Source organism: Cylas formicarius, unplaced genomic scaffold, assembly GCF_029955315.1.
Source record: "Cylas formicarius isolate icCylForm1 unplaced genomic scaffold, icCylForm1.1 PGA_scaffold_5__7_contigs__length_24384050, whole genome shotgun sequence".
Lineage (NCBI taxonomy): Eukaryota > Metazoa > Arthropoda > Insecta > Coleoptera > Brentidae > Cylas > Cylas formicarius.
This window is the reverse complement of record NW_026844341.1, coordinates 16,788,840-16,811,030: the sequence shown is the minus strand read 5'-3', so window position 1 is coordinate 16,811,030 and position 22,191 is coordinate 16,788,840. Positions and strand designations below refer to the sequence as shown.

Below are 22,191 nucleotides of genomic sequence, written 5' to 3'. Positions count from 1 at the left end.
ACGACGGCTGTGTTTTGATCCGTCGCGGCGCCCGTCCGAAACGCCACGTGCTTTTCAACCCCCCTCCCCCAAAATGGGATAATAATAATCGGGGAGGAGCTTAACGAGACGCCAGGCGGGGGGGTTATCCAAAACGCCACAGGTGATCGCCCGGTGACGGTTAAAATCTGGCCGACCGACCGTACGCATTGGAAATGAAAACAAAAATAACGTTAATTTTGTAATTTTGGTGTCCAGTGATAATTTTGATTGCGTGTTCTGCGGCGCGGCGCGCCATCTAGTTACCGCCGGTGACACTAATCGTTTGAACGACAGGATTCCTTTGCTTGGACAAACAAACATTTCCTGGGGTCTGATGCCGAACGCATTTTCTGCTAACAGGACTCTGATCGTAAAGGTAGTGGTTGTGCTCTCTTCAGTGCTCGTGCTCGCGGTGGTCGTTGTATTTTTAGCGTTTTTCACACGCAAAAAGCAGGACGATTGAAGTTGTCAATCGTCATCGCGACCGACCCGAAATGCAACTGTGGTTTTGAGGTTATGTTCGGGGCCCTGCAATTTATTATTTTTACATATTTATAATTCGAACGCTGACAATGATTAAGGTACGCGCGACTAAGCAACTTTTAAGCCGTAATTTGCTAAAAAAATGCGGACAGTGTTTGTCTTCGACGGCCGTCGAACCGGCGAGGGATGCCGAGCACGACAAAGAGTATCAGAAACAGTTAAAAGCCTTCGAAACGTTAAGGCACGTGACTAGGAAGACGCGCGAGAAAAAACCGCAAAGGCCGCCGTTCGTTAAAAATCTGCTGTTGGGTGTTTTCGATACCGAGGTATTAACGTATCCCCAACTAGACAGGATGGACGAGGTACGGGATTTGGAAAACGACGCTGTTCAGTTGCGAAAGTTGTTGGGACGACCTCACATGAAAACGGTCCGGGCTATGTCGGACAAACATTTCAGACAGAACTTGTCCGATCATCGTGCCATTGGTTTGCAAGCCCCACAGTTAATGGACGGCCGGGAAACCAACATGATGGAAAGCATGAGATTCTTGGAATCATTATCGGACCACGGCTTGAGAGATAGCCTCATTTATAATGAACAGCTGAGTGTGCAATCTTTGGTTAAGTTTGCAAATGATGATTTGAAGAAAAAGTATTTGCATCCCATGATAACGGGCGAGAAGTTGGGAAGCTTTTGTTTGTTGGAGCAAAGAGTCGGTGATATTAATTCTTTTGAAACTCGTGCGGAAGCTGCGGCTGATCAAAAGAATTGGGTATTTATTTTGCTATACAACAAAGATATATAACATGTTACTGTTTTTGCCAATTGAATGTGAAACCAAGGTGTTTAGACTTGCTCTCTTCTTGTATTGTAGTATTGTTTCTGTAATATTCGAATAGTTGATTTGCACTAAGTCTAGACCTTGCTTGTAGGCCACAGCTGATGATTTTTAAAATGATAATGTGGACGCCAGGGGTTTTCTAACAAATAACATGTTAAATAGCAGTGTTACCTAACATGTCATTAAATGTGGACTCTGCTTAACGCAAAATCCATTGGTATCATATAATAACCATCAAGTGTTATTAGGTTTTAAATGGATCCAAAAGCTGGGTAGTCAACGGACTCTCTGCAGATTATTACATAGTAGTAGCTGTTACTGATGTCATACAGCGGGACACAGTGAAGCAAGTGAGGCTATCATTGTTTTTGGTGGATAAACATTCTCCGGGAGTTGCATGGGAAAAACTTGAATCATCCGACACAGAACTGACCACCGTTACCTTGGAGAATGTTCTTGTTCCCGCAGGTCTAGACTTTGAAATAGTAGCCAAAAGAAGCTACAATCGCATGTTTTAGAAAATGTTATCGGTGAGCTGCACGAAGGTGAATCCATGTTGAAATCCCTAATAACCGAGTTCAGGTTGAGTTGCGGACCTATCTCTATCGCCCTAACCAAGCGCATGCTCGGTAAGCTACACGATGCGATTGTGGAGCAAGTAACGGACGCGAACCCTCTCCACGAAACCGAGGCTGTGCGTTCTCGAATAGGGGAGGTAAGGCTATTGGCGGTAAACCAGAGTTATGGGTGGTAAAATCCTTCTTGCAGTTAACCATCAATCTGTACGGCATGGAAAGCGTGACATACCTCACTGCCGGGTTGATGGATTGGTATGAAAACCAAGACTGTTTGGTCGAAAGCGCTATAGTGAAGGTGAGTTTGGGTTACTACAAGATAGGAAATTTAAAATGAATGAATGAAAAATATCACTCAACTTTATATTAACGATGACTTAAAAGATCTGATGCAGAAAGACATAACTTGTTACTTTCGAAAATCGATGAAATCGTCATGTTCGTTCTCCGTTCTCGTCTTTTGGTTTTTCCTGAATAACTTTGGAATCGTTGGAGCTGCTAAATTCAATTTGATTTGATAAAGACACGGTGTTGTCGAAACAATTGTCATGTCAAAATATACAATTTCGTGAAAATCTGAACTTTTAGTTCTTATTTATTTTGATAAATAGATTTTCATCAAGTAAAAGCCTCCTCAGTTCAAACTCGTGAGTCAAATGCCGTTTACCGTATAATATACTATTTCGGTTAAATTATTTTTAAGTATGCTTTTAAAGGCAATTTTTTATAATTTTTTAACCTCAGTGAGAAGTCTATTCTAAAGTTTAATAGTTAATTTAATAAATTTAAATTAAATAATTTGCAAAGGTATGTATATGACTTAAATAAAATAATTGTCAGTATTCTGTTTTGTGCTCCGAACCGCACAGTTGCCCCAACACACGATGGCATATGACAAGCAGGATTGTATGTAGCCATAATAGTAAAGTAACAAAAGCCGAACATCAACCTTATATATCCGTTGCCAAGGTACATACGCATAAACTGGCAGTTTCTTAAGTACTGCATCAACCCCAATTACTCCACGTAAAGTGTTTGTCAATAAAAACTCTGAATTGTTTAACCATTTTATTATTTAATTTAACAAGAATATCTCTTATTTAAATGTGTCAAGCTAAAAAGCATCAAGCATCGTCCGCGTATAACGTAATGAGTAGGAAATTTCTGTCTAATTTTGTCAAAGAAAATTATGAATAACAGCGGCCCAGTGTGCTTCCTTCAGGTGCTCCACTGATAACTGGAGCATAAGATGAATTAACCGAGATATCATTATTTTTTAAACTGGTTTTTTGTTCTCTTCCAGTGAGATAAGACTGTATCCAACAATAACTAATTCCGCGCATCCCGCACTTATAGAATTTATTGAGCATTAATCTATCTAATCTATAACATGAAGAGCTTTCCTCACATCAATTGACATCTTTTGTCTAGGAATGACAAGTCCAGAAAGCATGCCTTGGATTCATTTATGGCATTTGTCATAGAGAACCTATCACTTATAAATGGCTTTCTATGGAGAAGCATAGAACTCAACTGTGTTGTTTCATAAAATTATTATTACAGATTGACCATCGTATCTAACAATTTCACTTATAATATTTATATTTCGTTTTGTTGTCATTGGGTGCATTTAAATATCAATGTAAAGAGCTCTTTTAAGTTAATACTATACGAGTGACTTTGTTTGTTTAGATACGGTTTTTTTAAGTGACTCTTTTACTGTCTTTTTTCCTTCCTTTCGTACAGTTTGCTTTTTGTAGAGGATTTAGAACTTTTGAGTAATTGGCATTGTCAACATTAATAAACGTTATGAGGGCAGCGCCAAAATTTCCCGGCCTGAATATGAAACACAAAGTAGAGTAACAATTTTTGATTATTTTTCAATATAATCCCCCTTAACTTTAATACACTTATTACATCTCCTTATTAACAACTCAATCCCTTTAAAAAAATATTCTTTTGGTTTGTCTGCAAAATGAGCTAAAACAGCCTCTTTTAACTCAACTTAACTTAACTAAACCGTCGTCCACATAAGTCCTTTTTTAAATATTCAAACAAATAATAGTCGCTGGGGGCCATATCTGGACTATAGGAAGGATCATCTATCTGTTGGAACCGACACTCTAAAATGGCAGCTTGTGCAACAGCAGCAGGTGCATTATCATGCAAAAGACGCACGCCTCTGGTCAGTTTTCCTCTACGTTTTACACGTATGCAGTCTCGCAATTTATGTAATAATGTTGCGTAATATTTATCATTGTTAACATTGTATTAGTTTCTTTAAAATCTATCAAAAGAATTCCTTCACAATCCCAAAAGATCGTGGCCATCACCTTTTTTGTTGACTGGCAGACTCTGAATTTTCTTGGAGGTGCTTCACCCTTACGATACCACTCCATTGATTCTTTTTTCGATAAAGGGTAATAATAGTTTCATCTCCCGTCACAATAGTTTCTTTCACTGGCTTCGGTTCCGACCCACAGATTTCTAAAAAAGACCGCGCATACTCGACACGGCGTTGTTTTTGAATAGCGGAAAGATTTTTAGGAACCCATCTTGTACTAATCTTATGCATACCTAAATAATCATGCAGGATTCGACGAACACTTGTATCAGAAAGCTTAATAATTTCTGAAATTTTCTTGACCTTTTTTAAACGTCGATCACTCAATACCACTTCTTCCACTATCGCAACAAGATCTTCCGTTATGACCTCCACTGGTCGAGCAGTTCTTGAATCATCTTCAAGGGACTCCTGCCCCATTCGAAAACGTTTTGCCCTTTCTTTCACTACAGAATACGAAGGAGAACTTTGGCCTTATACACCAACACCATCCAGCCTTTTTTTAGTAATTTCAGGTGCTAACCCTTTTGTCATAAACTTTATGACTGCTCTATACTCAATTTGCGTTATTTTTAGCCCAAGACTTTAATTTTTTTTTAGCAGCCTACTAAGATATATATTTAAAAGAAGACAAAGTTTTATCGTGATGCTAGAGCTGCATCTATGGCAGGCCGGGAAATTTTTTCGCTAACCTGGTATATATAGTTTACATGGGGGGCTGAACTAGAATCTGTATTAAATTGAATTTCGGCCTCCTTTTTGCTAGTAAAATTGGCTATTGGATATAGATGCTGATTATACAAATACTTTTTGTTAATATTTTATAACAATGACTCGGGGCATGGGTGCGTTTCCAGGCATTTTGCTCGCAAGGCGCATTCGACGCGTCCAACGCGTGCATAGAGCTGATGGGACTCCCCGCGGTGTCCAAGGACCATTGGTGTCACGCTATCCACGACGAAACGATCAAATATCTGACGTTGCACGAGACTAACGACGCCCAAAAATTAACGATAGCGATAGAGTGTTTCGCTCACGCGGGCGTAAGTTTGGTGACCCCAAAGATCGCGTGCGGAGACGAAACCTCCCGTCTTTTCAGAAAGCGCTGCAGGAGAAAATAAAAAGACTGCGCAACCCCTACTTTAACTTGGGCTACATGGTGGCGCACTCGTGGAGGAACCGTCGAAACGAGAACGACGATCCCAAGCTCGATCTCGGCCTCGTGCAGTACATCCATCCCAGCCTGGACGGCCCCTCGAAATTCTTGGAGTGAGTTGAGGTGGCGAGCGAGTGTGATTTGTTTCTTTTCAATATTCGCGGCAGGTATTGCGTAAAACGTATCGAGTTCGCGACCGAAGTGTTGCTGAGTCAGCACGGCTTAGACATAGTCAATCAGCACCTGCGGCTACGGCGGATAGCCGATTGCCTTATTGACGTTTACGTCGCGACCGCGTGTCTAGGTAAGCTTCGCATGATGAAACTATGCTATGCAAAGTCTGGGACATTTGAGAAAAATTAAAATTTTGGCATTGGATATAGTTTTCAGTCTCGTATTATATGATAATCCCTCAAACTTGGGTGCTACTGTGTTACTTAAGGGTATAGTTAGTAAAGGGGATATGCGAAAGTGAATATGCTCTGTAAAATAATAAACAGAAAATATTTTTCATTTATCGATAGTTTTGTATGTTAAGGTGATCAGTTTAGTCCATCTTCAGACTGAATTATTTTTTCCAGTTCAGTTCTAGAACCGGAACAAGGAACCACCGCTTAATTCCCTTAAGGCGGGTCCAAAATGCCTTTCAAATGTATTGACGCTTGAATTGTGCTTTAGTTTCTAGTACATATAACTATAGTAAAAGTATGTTCCCTTGCAAATTCTCTAGAATTTCTCGCTATGAACCCCAGCATTTTCAGTGTACCTCTATGATTTATGAAGGAGAGTTTTGTGTCAAACGTTGCACCCAGGTCTTTAAAATAGTCACATTTTCTTAATAATACGTTCCAGATGGTAATTCAAAGTTATAGAATCAGTGGTGTTTGAAAATGTCATTGCGAAATATTTCTCTGTTATTAGAAGCACACCAAGAACCAATCTCCAAATCATTCTGCAGAGACACACAGTCGGCCACACTATCAATTATTCTAAACAATTTCACATTATCAGCAAAGAGTAAAATTTAGCTATCAATGTTAGTTACTATATCATTGAATCATGAATATCAATGGCGCTAAATTGCTACTCTGAGGAACGCCGCTACTGGTCACAAACCTATATCTAATATTTTAGGAACAAAATTTGTGTTGATATATCGTTTTCATTTTTGGTAATGACATAACAATCACATCGAACTTTTGAAATCAAATCGTTTATTGTCATTAGCATACATGTTATTACGCACAAACATTACTAAAACTACGTTTATAATTGACATAAGCTATGCATAATTATATATTCGAATCGTAGTAAATTACATTTATATAAAAGCAAAAGCTAATTCACACTGATATTAATATTAATATAAGAATCTTACCATTTTTTGGAAGCTTTTTACATTTGGTAAATTTTTGGTGTCCGTCGAACCCCATCACTAAAGAGGCTTTTTTGCAGTTTTAACAAACTGAATATCAAGTAATCTTGTAAATAGGATGAAAATAATTTATTTTTTATTTTATATATCAACAAAACATTAGAAAACTCAATAGTCTGAGACACCGACACCCAAGCATTACACGAATGGGAGTGTAACGTGTACAACCCAGAATAGCCCGCATGGCTTTATTTTGTAGCACTTGTATTCTATGTACATCACTGTTTCTACAAGAAATCAAAAACAATCGCATTAAAAACAAGACGTCTGTTCCAGTGGCTAAGCTCAGGCGCAAGAAACCTATCTTTTTTCCAATTTTCTTACAAATAAAATCTACATGTTGTGAGAAATTTAATTGAGAATCTAAGAACTACTCCCAGATACTTCATTTGCGAAACATTTCCTATTAACCTACTATCAATATAAATCTTACAATTATCCAAAAATACATTTACTCCCAAATACTATATATGCTGTTTTATTTAAATTTAATTTGCGTTTATTTACACACAACCCGTCACTAAGTAACCTTAATTCATATATTGTTCATATTATCTACCACCTCTAAATAATTTTTCCCAGAAATTGATAGCAAAGTGTCTTGACTAGCTTTGTAAAATCACGTAGTACTTGCTTCTATAAATTAATTGTAAGTTATATATTAATAGTTCCAAAGCCTATCAAGTCATTTTTTTTTATAGATCTTTATGCAGAATGTGACCGGACTGTCTCGTGAACAAATTCGTTTTCAAACCTTTAAGATCGGTAAAAAATACGAGGTTAGCGCCAAAATTTCCCCGCGTGACATGGATGCAGCTCCAGTATCACGATAAGACTTTGTCTTCTTTTAAATATATATCTTAGTAGGCTCCGAAAAAAAAAATGAAGTCTTGCGTCAAATAGTTTTTTATTGATAGAATTTTAAATAAGACATATCCGAAAAAATAAAGTTTTCGACAAAAGAGGGGTTAGCACCTAGAATTATTAAAGAAAGGCTGGATGGTGTGTACGGCCAAAATTCACCTTCGTGTTCTGTAGTGAAAGAATGGGCAAAACGTTTTCGAATGGGGCAGGAGTCCCTTGAAGATGATTCGAGAACTGGTCGACTAGTGGGGGTCGTTTAAAGGTCAAGGAAATCTCAGCAATTACTAAGATTTCTGATACAAGTGTTCGTCGAATCCTGCATGATTATTTAGATATGCATAAGGTTAGTACAAGATGGGTTCCTAAAAATCTTTCGGCTATTCAAAAACAACGCCGTGTCGAGTGTGCACGGTCTTTTTTGGAACTCTGTGGGTCGGAACCGAAGCCTGTGATAGAAACTACTGTAACGGGAGATGAAACTATGGTTCTCTATTATGACCCTCTATCGAAAAAAGAATCAATGGAGTGGCGTCGTAAGAGTGAAGCACCTCTAAGAAAATACAGAGTCGGTCAGTCAATAAAAAAGTTGATAGCCACGATCTTTTGGGATTGTGAAGGAATTCTTTTGATAGATTTTAAATAAACTAATACCACTGTCGATGGTAAATATTATGCAACATTATTACATAAATTGCGAGAGTGCATACGTGTAAAACGTGGAGGAAAACTGACCAGAGGCGTGCGTCTTTTGCACGATAATGCACCTGCTGTGTTGATGTTACGGGGGATTATATTGAAAAATAATAAAAAAGTGTTACTCTACTTTGTTTTTTTCATATTCAGGACGGGAAATTTTGGCGCTGCCCTCGTATATATAGAAAGAACTCGATATCCAAGCGAGAACAAGCACTTAGTTACTCGTGTCCGTAGGTAGGGCTTCGAGGGCTTACTGCATCGGTCTGCAGCACGCCGATGTGGAGATGACCATGGCGTCGGCCTTCTGCGTGATGGCCAAGGACCGCGTCTCCCAACGCATTACGGAGATATTTCGCGGACGGGGTTCCATCGACGAAAACTACAACGTCATAGGCAAGACGTTCTTTACGTACAAGGGCTACTTTGCCGCCCACCCGCTGACCAGGAACTTTTAGTTGATGCGTTTAGGCACGTAAATGTAAATAAAAAGCGTTCACTTCTGCCGAAAGGTCGATGTTAATGTAGCGATGCGGTAGTTCGAATGACTCTCACGAATACAAGACCAGAGGAACGTTTCTTATTGTCTTTTGTGGACTCAGTGGTATCAAGGTTATAATTGTTATAATCTACCGGTATACAAGTTTTGTAAATAAAAAGCATTCATCTCTATACCATGAGATAGTTCAAATGACCTGCACAATTTGTTTTTGCTAATTTTCTCAAGATGACAAGTGTGAAAGATATTAAATTAAGCTCATCGGGTAACAATTTTTATTGGTCACTTTCGATCAGTGTTGCTTCAGTTTGACCAACCGCTCGGTCCTCTCCCACAATTTCCGGGGCAGTTCTGGGTCCCCCGACAGTACGGAGTGGTACCGCTGCACGTACCTGCAGTCCTCGAAGTGCTCGCCAGTTTAGGCCTCTATTCCTTTCTCCAACGCGCAGTATATCGTGGTCTGGGCCCCTTCCAACGGGCTTTACGAACCTAGAGTGGCGGTTTTCCATGACAAAATCTACTTGGACTCACTTTGAGAAACAATGGCAGCAAAACGTGGAACGTCACGTAGGCGTACCCGGGCAGGAACACGAATATGTTAGTACGGATAACGCCCGGATGTAACGAGTACGTCGTCGCGGTTGAGTCCATGAGTCGGTTGGCCAGCTCGATCGTGAACAGGATGTTGCAGAGTTTGATCCGCGCGTATGTCCTTAATCCTTTCAGTTCGACGTTTAAGGAATCCAGGTTGACGGGTTCAGAGTGTTTCGCCGCAATCGTTGACGATACGCGAATTGGGGATCTTCTTCACGGGGTCGAGCAATAGTACCGTGAAAAGAGACGGTCCGAAGTAATTGGTCTGCATTAACCTCTGGAGGCCGTCGACGGTGGTGCCCTTTAGGATGCACGTGCCTGCGTTGTTGACCAGCACGTCGAGTCTCTCGTTCTTCTGGTTGATTTCATCAGCCGCGCGCCTTACCGACTCCAGCGACTCGAAGTCTACGATTTGATACGAAACTTCAGAGTTGTTGGTTTCGCGGACGATTCTGTCTCGCTTCCTTGACGTTGTCTTCGTTGCGACAAGCGAGGATGAGCCGCGCCCCTCGTTTCGCGAAGTCGAGTGCTGCCTCGTAACCTATGCCTGCGATGAAATCGCTTCTTTCAATCCGCCACAGTTTTATTACCGCTTTTTTTTTTCGTTATAAGGAGTTATAGGCACTTAAAAAGTAACATTACGCATATAATAATAATAAATAGTAAAAAAATAAGTTCCACAGGCTATTGTAACGCTTTTTACAAAACTTCTGGATTCCTCCTGCGTCGGTTTTTGCTTAGTCGAAATTGCTGACATTTCAGAGCTTGACTGAAACTCTGAAAAAGCCAACAGGATGATTGGCGTAACGTCAGCAATTTCGACTAAGCAAAAACCGACGCAGGAGGAATCCAGAAGTTTTGTAAAAAGCAATAAATAGTCTTTATTAGCATTACATGGGCGAAGTCTGGCATTAAGGCCACTCACACTTTTACAAGTATCTATGAAATTACAAAATAAAATGAATGATGTACATGTAATCTAACGGATTATTTTTCATTAAGTTTAGTAACTTTTAAATGTAAGCTAAAATTTTTACATGAACCAAGTAACTTTGATTTGATGCTCGCCGTATTCACTAAGTCAAATTAGAACTGATTGAAACAATGGTGTGCTTTTATACATTCCGATTAGATTATTAGGGTAAGGAATTCTGAGGAATATATCGAAACCCGAACTTGTAATTATACCAAAAAACAGAACTAAAATGACAGCTGGATAGTAAGATTTTAAAGTGCCTGGCGCTCAATCAGTCAATAGGTAAGTTTGACGGCTACATTTTATAGCCCTAATTTTATTAATTTATTAAGCTTTTATTAATATAACATAATTTCTGCTGTAGAATAATGTACTAAGCACATTGATAAAGTATTGAAGAAATATGTTACGAAATATTGCTTAACATAAAAAAATGTTATTCTTCTGTGAAATTATCGTCAGAAATGCAAAAGAAACGTTATCTGGGGGAAAAGTTCAACTTCACTTGGAATATAATTTGGCAGTTTAATTCACAATACTCTGAAGAGGATTTCTAAAGATAGGCCGACCTTATTTGAACACGCTAATTTAATGATTTAGCAATTTTTATTAATTTGTTTAACAGCAAATTAGCAAAAAGGGTATTATTATGAAGGATTTGCTCAAAGTGCGCCCCCGTCCTACAAAAAATCAAATATATTTTTACCTGAATTTGCTCCCGTTACTCCTGCACTAACCGGTGGTTAATTTGAAATAAATTTTAAACACGATGAGGGCTAAAATTTGCCAAAATAATAGTCGCCAACCAACCCATTGTATGCTTTCGCCGCTAATAGATAATTCGGATAAGTGTTTGACGCATTGAAAACATCGATAATGATTTTTGCGACTTATTGAGATTAGATTCAGGTGATGGGTAAAAGGCGCACAATCTGGCAAAGTTGCGTGGCTACACCTCTGGCGCACTCTTTCGTCAACGAGATCGACCGACACAAATAATCTCTGTGGTCTGTGATTTAACGGTATATCGCGCGTGGCTTGGAAAATTCACGTAACTTTAAATGTCATAATTGCGAGGAAGTTTAGTTTCTTTCCGTCTTTTCGTTATTAATATATTTCGGCTTTTGCGACCAAGGACATATAGGCCTTGTCACAAGTTTTTCCGTTGTGCAGTGTTTAGTATCAGTCATCAACCGCGTATGCGTCGGGTAAGCAATCCTTCCTAGTATACATGTTTTGGAGTTTATGTTTTACTTGTTTTTTTCGGAATAACTGCGCTTATGCGCGTGCTTAAAATAAAACAAAAACGACTCGTATAAAAGTGGAAAATAAATAAAGGTTTCTAAAATTCGCGGAAACTTTTGGTAGTGGCGTCCTCTATGCGGCCGCTTCGCGCAACATTTTGCGCCAATCTGAATCGCGGCTTTGATTTTGGCATCCATTTTAGTTTTCGTGAAAGTTTAAATTCCATTTTGGTTTTCGTGAAAGTTTACGTTCGTGTTGTACTGCTTGCAGAAAAGGATCCGAATCTTACACTGTGGTAAGTCATTATTATCTCGTAAATAAAATAACCGCGATCTGTTAAGTTTTATTCAATAAATTTTCTAAAGTATTGACTGACATAGATAACACTTCTAGTTTACATTGTTTAACATGCAACATAGTTTTATTGATATTGGCGTGCGGAGGAGATGGCCGCAATGCCGCGATGCGATTCGTTTATCCAGTCAATAGAAGAATAAAAATATTAAAAAGTAAAAAACAAACTAGCGCGGGGGCGTAAAAAGCGGAAGGGTATTTACAAGAGGGGAAACTCGCGGGAGGACTAGCAGTGTACAGTAGTAGTGTCGTTTTAAATAAATAGTTCCTTTTTACAATCTTTGTACACGGATCCTTCATATTTACACCTGACCTAGAAATTACAACAGAGATATAGATTATAGATTTAACTTTTTTTGCCTCTTAAAATCTCAGTCGCTATCACGATTATTCTTTATAACATTTATTTGATTTACTTTATGATTAACATTGCTTTAGTTCAAAAATCGACGCGCCGATCTGGGACACGGTCGGGTTGGAATGTGGCCCTTCTGTTATTTTTGTGGCAATGGTCCCAAACCCAGCGACGCCAACCCAATATTAAACAAATTAATATAATCCCTAAAGAAAGTCGTCTTATTTATTGGCAGTATTGGACGTTGCATTGCTATTGGCACAAATGTTGCTCCTCTCGCACAGCTGGGCCATCGGCGGCCTCGCTTCCCTGTCTTTCACCGTCGACGACAGTGAGCTGCTGCTCACGCCGCTGTCGCTCGACTTCTCGCTCAGGCAACTTTTGCCCAGGATGCCGAGGGAGCCCTGCTCGGACATCTCGGACCCGACGACATACTTGACCGAATGAAACTTTTGGTCTGCCTCGCAAAACTCTTCTTTCTTCTTCGTAGCCAAGATGCCCCTCTTGCACGGGTCCACGAGGCTCGTCTGTCCGTGTACCCCCACGTACGAGTCTTTCGTCTTTTTTTCCGCCTGCTGGGTGTTCCCCTCGTAGCTCACGGGCTCTTCCTTCTTCTGCGCCTGTCGCACTCGCGCCAAGATTTCGTTGTTGCACTGTTCCACCACCGAGTCCAGGTTGTTACGGTTGTCCGGAACGTCGACGGTTGGGGCCGCTTCCGACTCGAGGTATTGCCGCCGGCTGAAAGGCGGCATCGCGTGGAGACGCGCGGCTGTCAAGGTCGCGCCCCCGCGGTGGTGGTCGTCGCCTTCGCTGCTGGACCCCGCCACGTCCCCTTCGCTGCCCGCTGCAAAAGGACAACGTTGAGGTTAGGGCTTAGGCCAGGGTTAAACGTGTGGACGACGTTTTGATTAGGTAACGCCGGTTCGAGCCACCGACGATATATCCAGCTAGACCCGCTTTATTGGCGACATAATGTGTCGACTGTAATCAGTAAAATTAGGAATAAAGTGGTATCTGAGTTCAAGAACTCCATGAAAAAGAGGGAGAAGGTGTTATTGAGTTATTTTTCTGGTGTTTTTTGGTCGAGCTGCAGTATATAGTGCGTATTTTCTTCATAGAATGTGGGCTATGAGGAAAATACACACTACATACTGCAGCTTTACAAAACTTCTAATTCTTCCTGCGTCGGTTGTTGCTGATATATATTGCGGACCTAAATGAGGGACATAAACATCGTCTTGGATGACTGATTCTCATATTGGGAACAAGTAAAGACGTGAGTCACTGTTAAGATTGTTAGGTTGCTTATAGATTTCTATGGACTCTCGGCTCCTATCATCTCAAGCAGGTAATGAAATTCGCATTGCCCTAAAATCTTTAAAATCTAATCCCGGTATTGTAATCCTAAAAGCAGATAAAGGTGGTCATCAACACAAATGAATATTAGGAAAAGATTCAAGATATTCTTTCAGATAGATCCTACGTCATCCTCATGATTTAAAATTTTTCGTCTCTACGGACTCTCTAAGATTTACAAACCAGGATTACCCTCTCGACCTATTGTCAGCACCATTAGTTCTGCAACATATTCCTTAGCTAAATACCTAGCTTTTTTATTAAAACCCTTTACAGGGAAAACTGATAGTTTCGTACTTAATTCATTTCACTTACTTTAACAAATAACAAGATACACAAGATATTCTGGTTAGTTTCGACGTAGAATCCCTCTTTACTGAAGTATAATTTCAGATATATTAAAATTCCAGAATCTGGAACCAAACCTTCTCACCTTAATTGAAAAATATTTGTCTGGAACCTATTTTTTTTATAACGATCAAATTGAACAAATATCGCGAATATATTTATGGAAGCCTTTGAAAAGAAAGCTCTCGACACCTTCCATCTAAAACCAAAACTATGGAAACGCTACGTCGATGATACTTTTGTTCGCCTCATGGTGAAGAATCCCTAGTAAACTCTATACACCCTAACATACGTTTTTCCATTGAATTAGAAACTAATAATAACCTCTCATTCTTATCAATAGAAAATCAGACTTAACATTGGGTCATTGTGTTAAAAGAAAACCTATGCACACGGACCAACACCTTAATGCATGGTTACATCGCCATCCCGCCCAAAAATCATCGGTTATCAACTTTCTTGTTTACAAAGCCGCAAAACTATCTCGGCCCGAGTCACGGAACCCAGAATTGAAACACCTCACCTCTGCTGTTCTCTCTAAATTTCCACATTACAGATATTAAGCGTTACATCACAAAACACACTTCACCACAACCTTCCAATGGCACACCTACCACCAACCAACCCTACACTTGCCACTGTTGTTCTTTCTTACATTCTAAACGTCACTGACCACATTTCAAAAGTTCTAAAGAAATATAACGTCAAAACCAGATTTACCACTTGTCCAATAATCTGTCAACATCTTCGATCGGTCAAAGACAAAATTCCATTTGACAAGCCAGGAGTTTACATTATTCAATAAACTTATTAACAGTTGCCGAACACAATTATGAAATCGGACATAAAATTTTAGTCGATAAAACTAAAATTCTTGAATGTAATCAATTCTTCTACCAACGAAAAATCCGAGAGTCTATAATAAACAACCTAACAATCTTGACAGCGACTCAGATTTCTACCTGTCACCAATATGAGAATCAGTCATCCGAGACGATGTTTGTGCCCCTAATTTAGCTCCGCCCCCTTCTAACAATATATAAGCAGGTACAGAGTAAAATGCGAGTCAGTTTCAGCTAAATTCTGAAGAAGCCAAAAGGATGATTGGCAAAACGTTAGCACTTTCGACTCAACAGCAACCGACGCAAAAAGAATCCAGAAATTTTGTAACTAGTATTACAGTAGCCTGTGGAAGTCTCTTTGCTAAATTAAAAAAGTATGTCCTACTCTGCCCCCACATGGCGAGCTAAATAACTTTTAAAGAGAAGGTTAAATTTATCAGTAAAACTTTTTTATTAAAATTTTGCTAACAGTGTTGTGCTGAATGTGATGTGGCTTTGCGTTAGGTCTATCCTTTGGATATAACGTCATTGGTCGAATTCCGGACTGGGCGCAACTTGTTCGCGTTGCCAAATCGAATGTTCTTACTCAAATCTGTTAAATACTGATTTTGTGTTCAATAAAGTAATATGGTTACATACGTGCGCAATTTCTCGATAGGGAGTGTGAGTCTTCAGTAATCTGAAGGAAGAAGAGCCATTTTAGATTCGGAACAATAATTAAGCATACACAGTTTACAGTATTTCCGTCATTTTTTTTTGCCAAACCGCGTTTCGGCCCGCGTCAATCGTTATACTCACAGTCTAACTCGTGGAGCAGCTGCACCGCGGTGAGGATCTTAGCCCGGTGATCGGAGTTGACTATCCCCAGGTAGTCGAGGTCGGACGGTTCGATTTCCTTGAACAGCTCCAGGTCTTCGTAGCCGTTGAGCACGAACACGGATATGTACTCGGGCAGGTTGATTTTCTGCAGCAGGTCCTCCACCGACACCGGTTTGCCCTTGATGTTCCGGTGCCACTTTTTGATCTCCCGCTTGGCCTTGACTGCCCGTTCCGACATCAGTTCGACGTTGATGAACTTGAACGTGCCCTTTCTACCGTGGCACGCGCCCCGCCACTGGCCGCTCGCGTTCATCGAAACTATATCTATAATATCACCAGCCTTAAATTTTAACACGTCCTTATCGTAAGGGCTCGGAGTCTGATCAACGAGGGCTCGGGCCCTGCCCACTATTTGGTCGACGGGACTCGCGTCCACCTCTTCGGTCGATATCGAACTGTGGTTGCTTCCGGCCCGCACCAGAGCCTGCGTACCTGAAAACGAGTAGTTTATCTACGAGTCCTTTAGCGATGGCGGGTTACTAGTACTCACTGGACCCCGAACCACTGGGTATGCTCTCCACGGAGCTCGCGGAACACGTGTAAGTCTGCTCGTTGTTGACCCGCTGTTCCTCGCCTTTAAGTCTCGATATCTTCCTTTGGACGTCCTCCCTTAACCCTCTCACCTTGCCCACCAGACTGGACACCCCGGACGAACGGCCGTCGCTTGACTGCAACAACCCTCGGATATAAGAAACGACTGTACTTTATTTATTTATCAAAATTGATTCAAAGTAATCCCCTTCCCCCAACGATTTTAGCACTTTCTGGTATGGCCTTGAGTGAGTTTTTCCTGCGATATTTCCTTTATCTCGTCAATCGTTCCAAACTTCCTTCCCTTCATTGGTCTCTTGAGTTTTGGGAACGGGAAAAAGTCGTTGGTTGGTGGTTTTTGTTTATGGCCAAAAAGTTAGACACAAGCAACGCTGAGTGAGCAGGTACATTATCCATGAATTGTTTTCCCTCAATTCCGGACGTTTTCTTCCTAACGCTTCCCGCAAATGGCGCATAACTTCAACGTAGAGTGCTTACGTTGCGCGTTGTACTACGCCAAGATAATCAAAGAAAACAGTAAACACAACTTTGACTTTTGATGGAACTTAACGGGCTTTATTTGGTCTCGGCGATTCTGGGTTCTTCGACGTCATAACCACATACCTATGATTCGCCACCAATTATTATCTTTTCGAGAATATCGGGATCACCATTGAAGTCGTTTGACAGCTATCGGGCGTTCAAAACTAAGCTGTTTCGTAACAAATTCTGCTGCTACATGTTTCATGCCTTAAACTTCGGAAAAAGTTGCATGGTATGAGCGAATAGACATGCCGATGTCTCCAGCCACTTCTCTAATTTTCTAATTTCTAATTCTTCAACGCGTTCACCAGGAGATTCGTCATCGGCGTCTTTTCGGACATCTTGGAACTGCTTGTGAAAGACCGTTTATACTGGGTGTATGCACAATAACATTACATCGATTTTGTGAAAGTCCCATTGTGGTCCGCAGGAGCACGATAGAAAAACAATGCAACCGCAAAGCGGCTTCTTTTTGAAATACAAAACTTCTTCGCGCTACGCGTTGTAGACTAGTAAACGCAGTTAAACAATCATACGTTTACAGGTAATGGCGGATGCTAGTTTTGAAATCGCATTATTCCATAATGAAGAGACGATAACTTAAATTATTGCTTTTAATATCTTCACTTATAGATTTTATAAACAGGGTACTAAATTTTTAATTTTGCAATTGTCTATTTTTATCGCCTCCACCACTGCCTAAAACCCATCAATATCTTTATAGAGTGTGAATATTTTGTTTACGTCGGCTGCGGGTTTCTAGGCATTTGTTTTATCAGTCGGCCGTAGAGTCTCCTTCGAATTTAGTAATCTTTGGTTAGGAATTAGAGAACCCACGTACCACGTGAACAGTCGCGACTTGTTGGCTGCAGTTGCTGTAGTCGTCCTGGTCCTCGTAATCGGAACTCTGGCTCGGCGAGAGGCCGTCCTCGCTACGCGGATAGTTGTTGTTCGTCCGCCGAAAGTGTCTCATTTTGCTGTCGAGGTGGGTGTAGTACTGCGGCGATATCATTTGGGTCATCTCGTGGATCTCCGATCGGCTGGTATCCATCGAGAGGGTAGAGAGTCGGGAGCTTACGCTCTGGACATCCGAGCCCGCGTAGTCCCCGCTTTCGCGATCGCGCGACGACCTAAACATTTCAAAATTTTGTTTTGCAAAGGTCGCCGAGGTCGGACGAAAAGTAGATGTTACGAGAAAAAAGTTTTGGTTGGTTAAAAACTTAGCATGGAAAAATTTAGAAGATTATAAGTTGTCATGTAATGTGAAAAGTTATGAAAGGGCATAGAGAATAGTACTACGTGTGTACTTATTTAGTAAAATGTAGGTATTAGCAATCCGTGAAGAGTACTTTTATAGTGAATATAGCGTAGAGTCTATACGTATTAATTAGTTCAATGACAATTTGCGGGCTATGAGACAACAACTTTCGCTACTTTTAGATTTGTTTAGGCAATATAGCAGTAATATTTTTCCTTTAAACATCAATACAAAGAATATAAAAAGCTTACATAAGCAAGGCTAAGATCGAAGAAAATGACAATTTGATAACTAACAACACCAAATACGTACGTACTGATGAATTCAAGTGTACTGCGTCCAATATAGATCCCATTTCATATTTCGATAAAATTAAACTATCATCTCATTTTATGCTTGCTGAACATAGTTTTAATGAAGTTAGGGAAATCATAGTCTCAAAAATAAAAATTGTCGAGACATATTTGGCATAATTAAATTCTGTCAAGAATGAAATATTACTGCGTCTCACAAAACTTATAAATTTAAGTAATCAAAAGAGATATTTTAAAAAGAGGTAATACGAGCATTTATAAAGGTAACCCTAATGTTGAAAATTATCCACCTATATATCTACTTCCAATTGTTTCAAAGATTGTAGAGAAGTGTATAGCTAAACAATTAGTTCGATATTTTGACCTTAATAAATAAATAACACTGTTTCAGGCAATCTTAATTTAGTTTCAGACGTAACAGATGCATTCCAGAATCGGCAATATAACACTGTATTATTTTGTGATATCACTAAAGGCTGTGTCGATCATGGAATTTTTATGCGCAAGTTAAAGGCTTATAATTTTTCAAATAGCAGTCTTAGTTTGATGCAATTTTACCTTAACAATAGATACCAGGTGATTAAGTACTCTGGGGTGACATCAGCGAAGAGTGAGGTGAACATTGGAGTGCCCCAAGGCTCAATTTTGGGCCTCATATTATTTTTAATATATAAATGACCTTCCCATTGTTGACATCTGTTTATACACCATGTGAAATTCAGAGTACAGTTCATTTTAATAAAATGAATACCAGATTACTTGGCATCTATATTGACCCAAAACTTGTGGGACTTCCATATAGATTTTGTTGCTAAGAAACTGACCAAAAATTTATATTTCCTTCGATGCTTGACCGAAAATGTCTCTCCAGGTGTGTTAAGAACTGCGTATTTTGCAGTTTTTCATTCACACCTCCTATATGCGATCTTAACATGGGACCATGCTGCTGACAGGCACCGTTTGTTCAGATTACAACGAAAAGCAATTCGAATTATTAGTGGACTTGGTTATCGGGAGGACTGTAAAAATGCCTTTCGAGACTTGGAAATTCTTACATTGCCCTCGTTGTTTATCTTAAAAAATCTATTACTTATAAAGAAAAATCCGCATCTATTATTCGTATTCGTATATACATAGCCTTTACAAACAGGTCCGTTGAGCAGCAGCATTTTTTGAGGTTAGGGAACAGAGCTCGCTCGCACGACGTTAAGTCGTGAATTTTGATGATGATGATGCAACGATTGGCGATTGTGGGTGCATGGTGAAACACGTTTTTTTTCGCCAAATGGCATATTTTGTTTATTTCTTTGCTCAGTCGATCCAATCAAGGTACCTCTTCATTGATGGTTTAACCTTTTTCAAAATAATCGATAAAAATAATTGCCCGTGCTTTCCAAAGAAACACTCGCTGAAACCTGGCAAAATGGCCTTCCCTTTGAAGCTAGTTCATCGGTGGCTGTCCACTGTTTGCGTGTTTCTTATTTTCAGGATTGTGGTGTGCATCCATAGCTACAAATCGATGTAAAAATTCGTTAGGATTTGGTTTCTAGAGTGCCAAATTATCAGTTTTCTTTTGATACGACGTTAGTAAGGCCTGCAAGTATCTTGCGCAGAGATTTCTCACTTGTAAGATATTATTATAAATAAAGAACTATTTTGTGGACGTTTTCTACTATTCCGGTGGAAGCGTGACAATAGCGAATGCTCGTTTGACTAATTAAATTAATAACATAACACTGGGGTGATTTAAACTCAAAAATGTCAAATTGATGTATATCCTCCATATGATGACCCATTCGTAGAGTGCGTTGTAGAACCGTTTGCTATAACGAATTCTGAACGTCTAATTTAAGAGGAACTTGCTCAATAAGGGGCAATACTTAATACGATTGATGTTCAACTTTCTACTAGTGTCCGATGGATAAGTAATAGACTTAACGTAGACCGGATGAGAGTATAAAGAACTTTACACAATTTCAGTATCAATAACACCAGGAATTCATATCGTTGGGCACTTGAATATCCGCAACCAACTCGGAAATCCCATTTTCAACATATATTTTCGGTGAATATTTATTGCGCCAATATTGATGACCGCCTCATTGGTCCGTTAATTACGTTTCATAAAAAATGATCTTTCAATATTACAGGATTATATTCTTAACTAATAACTAATGCGGATTCGACAAGTAACAGAATTTCCTAATCAAAATTACACAAACCGGTGTATTGGAAAAAGTTCAGCAGCAGTTCCTTGGCTAGCAAGTTCACCTGACCTTAATCCCCTAGATTACTTTTTATGCGAAAGACTGAAAACTTTAGTTTATGCAGAGAGTATTAAAAACAAAGATCAACTGGTAGCCGGTGCTGATCCTGAGACTGTTAGCAGAGCTGCTACTTAAGAGCTAAACTACGTATACAACAACTGGGTGGACATCTTGAACAACTAATTCAATAAAATAAAATATAATTAAATAAAAAATAAGGGGTCTCTATAAAATGGCATTTAAAATTTCACATGCTTGTAGCTCAGTTAGAATAGGCACCCTGTATAACAACAATACAACTATAGAATGTCTATAAACTTTTTTCTCGTAGCAATAAAGAACTTTCAGCGTATCTTATTTAAAGTATTTAAAATTATTATCTTGGGTCCGTTGTGCCAACCTTAAAGGTATGATTGTTGGGGGGTAACCGGCCTCCCTGGGCAGTATCAGTCCCCGCCTAGGCGTTTGGGAGGAGACGACCTCGCGGGGGAGGGAAATGTCTCCTGCGCTGCGCAGTGAAATAACCCCCTCGCCGCTCTTCTGATCCGGCCTCACGTTTAGGGTGAAACACACCCTCCCGTTCTGAAATTTAAGCGTTATTAAATAAACTCGCGCACCACTGTAAATATTTGACTTTAGTGTATTGTTTTCCTAGAAACTATTCATCTGACCCAAAAAATAGACATGTTATTTGGAAGACAATTTAATATGCTGTCGTATAAGTTGAAATTTGTCAAGTGTTGATCTTTTACATACGTTGCCACGGTTAAAGAAATGAAACATGCGGTAGTTATAATGATAGTAACAAACTTGCTATAGACTTAAATTAATTGCCTTTGTAACAAGAATTTTCACATTATTGGTTTGCATCCATTTGGATAACGTATCGCTTTAACAGAAAGTGGACTTCGCCAGCGAGCTGTTGTTCGACAACTGGATATGACACGCGTAGCTGTTCGAAGAATTTGCAGCGGTATGAGGGGACTAGGGTCGTCACCTTAATGCGGTTCAAGTGCAACAACAGCACCATGAACTTCGAATAGTGGCTATTAGTGAGTGGACAGTGAAAAGAAGACTGAAGGACACTGCGATTGGTCCAAAACTTATTTCTAGCACGTCTACATTTTGCACGGGATCATCTGAATTGGACATTGGACCAATTAGGGGTCTGTTCTGTTCTCAGATAAGACCCGAATATGCCTTTTTCGTAGTGAAAGACAACAAAAACGATACCGAAGATCAGCGGAGCGATTTGCAGAATGCTGCAATGAATGAGCCCTTATGGGGTTGGTTCCTGCACGATATGGGGTGCAATTTATACGGACTCCCGAACTGACTCTGTTTTTCTGCTACGTTGGAGAAGAATTCATTTTTATGCATAACCATGCTAGGCCGCACATCGCAAAATCGTGCAAGA

The 22,191-nt window shown here is 39.9% G+C and overlaps 2 protein-coding genes and 1 pseudogene across 3 annotated transcripts in view; 1 reads left to right on the top strand and 2 right to left on the bottom strand.

The window, feature by feature from the left end:
* The first annotated feature begins 282 nt into the window (after positions 1–282).
* LOC132701788 (complex I assembly factor ACAD9, mitochondrial) lies at positions 283–9,093 on the top strand. The gene is made up of 8 exons (XM_060669973.1): positions 283–1,277; positions 1,595–1,814; positions 1,865–2,061; positions 2,115–2,219; positions 5,123–5,308; positions 5,365–5,534; positions 5,589–5,725; positions 8,651–9,093. Exons 1-8 carry the CDS (start codon positions 594–596, stop codon positions 8,869–8,871), a joined length of 1,920 nt encoding a protein of 639 aa, XP_060525956.1. The 5' UTR covers positions 283–593; the 3' UTR covers positions 8,872–9,093.
* A 111-nt stretch (positions 9,094–9,204) lies between these two features.
* LOC132702407 (dehydrogenase/reductase SDR family member 13-like) lies at positions 9,205–11,296 on the bottom strand (annotated as a pseudogene).
* A 769-nt stretch (positions 11,297–12,065) lies between these two features.
* The window catches only part of LOC132701787 (uncharacterized), a 265,521-nt gene continuing 255,395 nt past the window's right edge, over positions 12,066–22,191 (bottom strand). Inside the window, exons 10-15 of one of the 2 annotated variants that reach the window (XM_060669972.1) lie at positions 21,175–21,356; positions 17,777–18,065; positions 16,352–16,529; positions 15,781–16,293; positions 15,622–15,661; positions 13,179–13,280 (exon numbers count right to left, since the gene is read on the bottom strand). In XM_060669972.1, coding sequence (XP_060525955.1) covers positions 15,654–15,661; positions 15,781–16,293; positions 16,352–16,529; positions 17,777–18,065; positions 21,175–21,356 — 1,170 coding nt within the window. In that variant the 3' untranslated portion in view covers positions 13,179–13,280; positions 15,622–15,653. Of the gene's footprint in view, positions 13,281–15,621; positions 15,662–15,780; positions 16,294–16,351; positions 16,530–17,776; positions 18,066–21,174; positions 21,357–22,191 lie in introns of both variants that reach the window. The other variant, XM_060669971.1, reaches the window with a different exon arrangement.

Bases quoted from the DNA above. Each gene is read 5' to 3' on its own strand.
- LOC132701788 (XM_060669973.1), top strand. From the start codon at position 594: ATGATTAAGGTACGCGCGACTAAGCAACTTTTAAGCCGTAATTTGCTA. The intron at 1,278-1,594 runs GTATTTATTTTG...AAGTGTTATTAG, and splicing joins CGGCTGATCAAAAGAATTGG to GTTTTAAATGGATCCAAAAG. The intron at 2,220-5,122 runs GTGAGTTTGGGT...GTGCGTTTCCAG, and splicing joins TCGAAAGCGCTATAGTGAAG to GCATTTTGCTCGCAAGGCGC.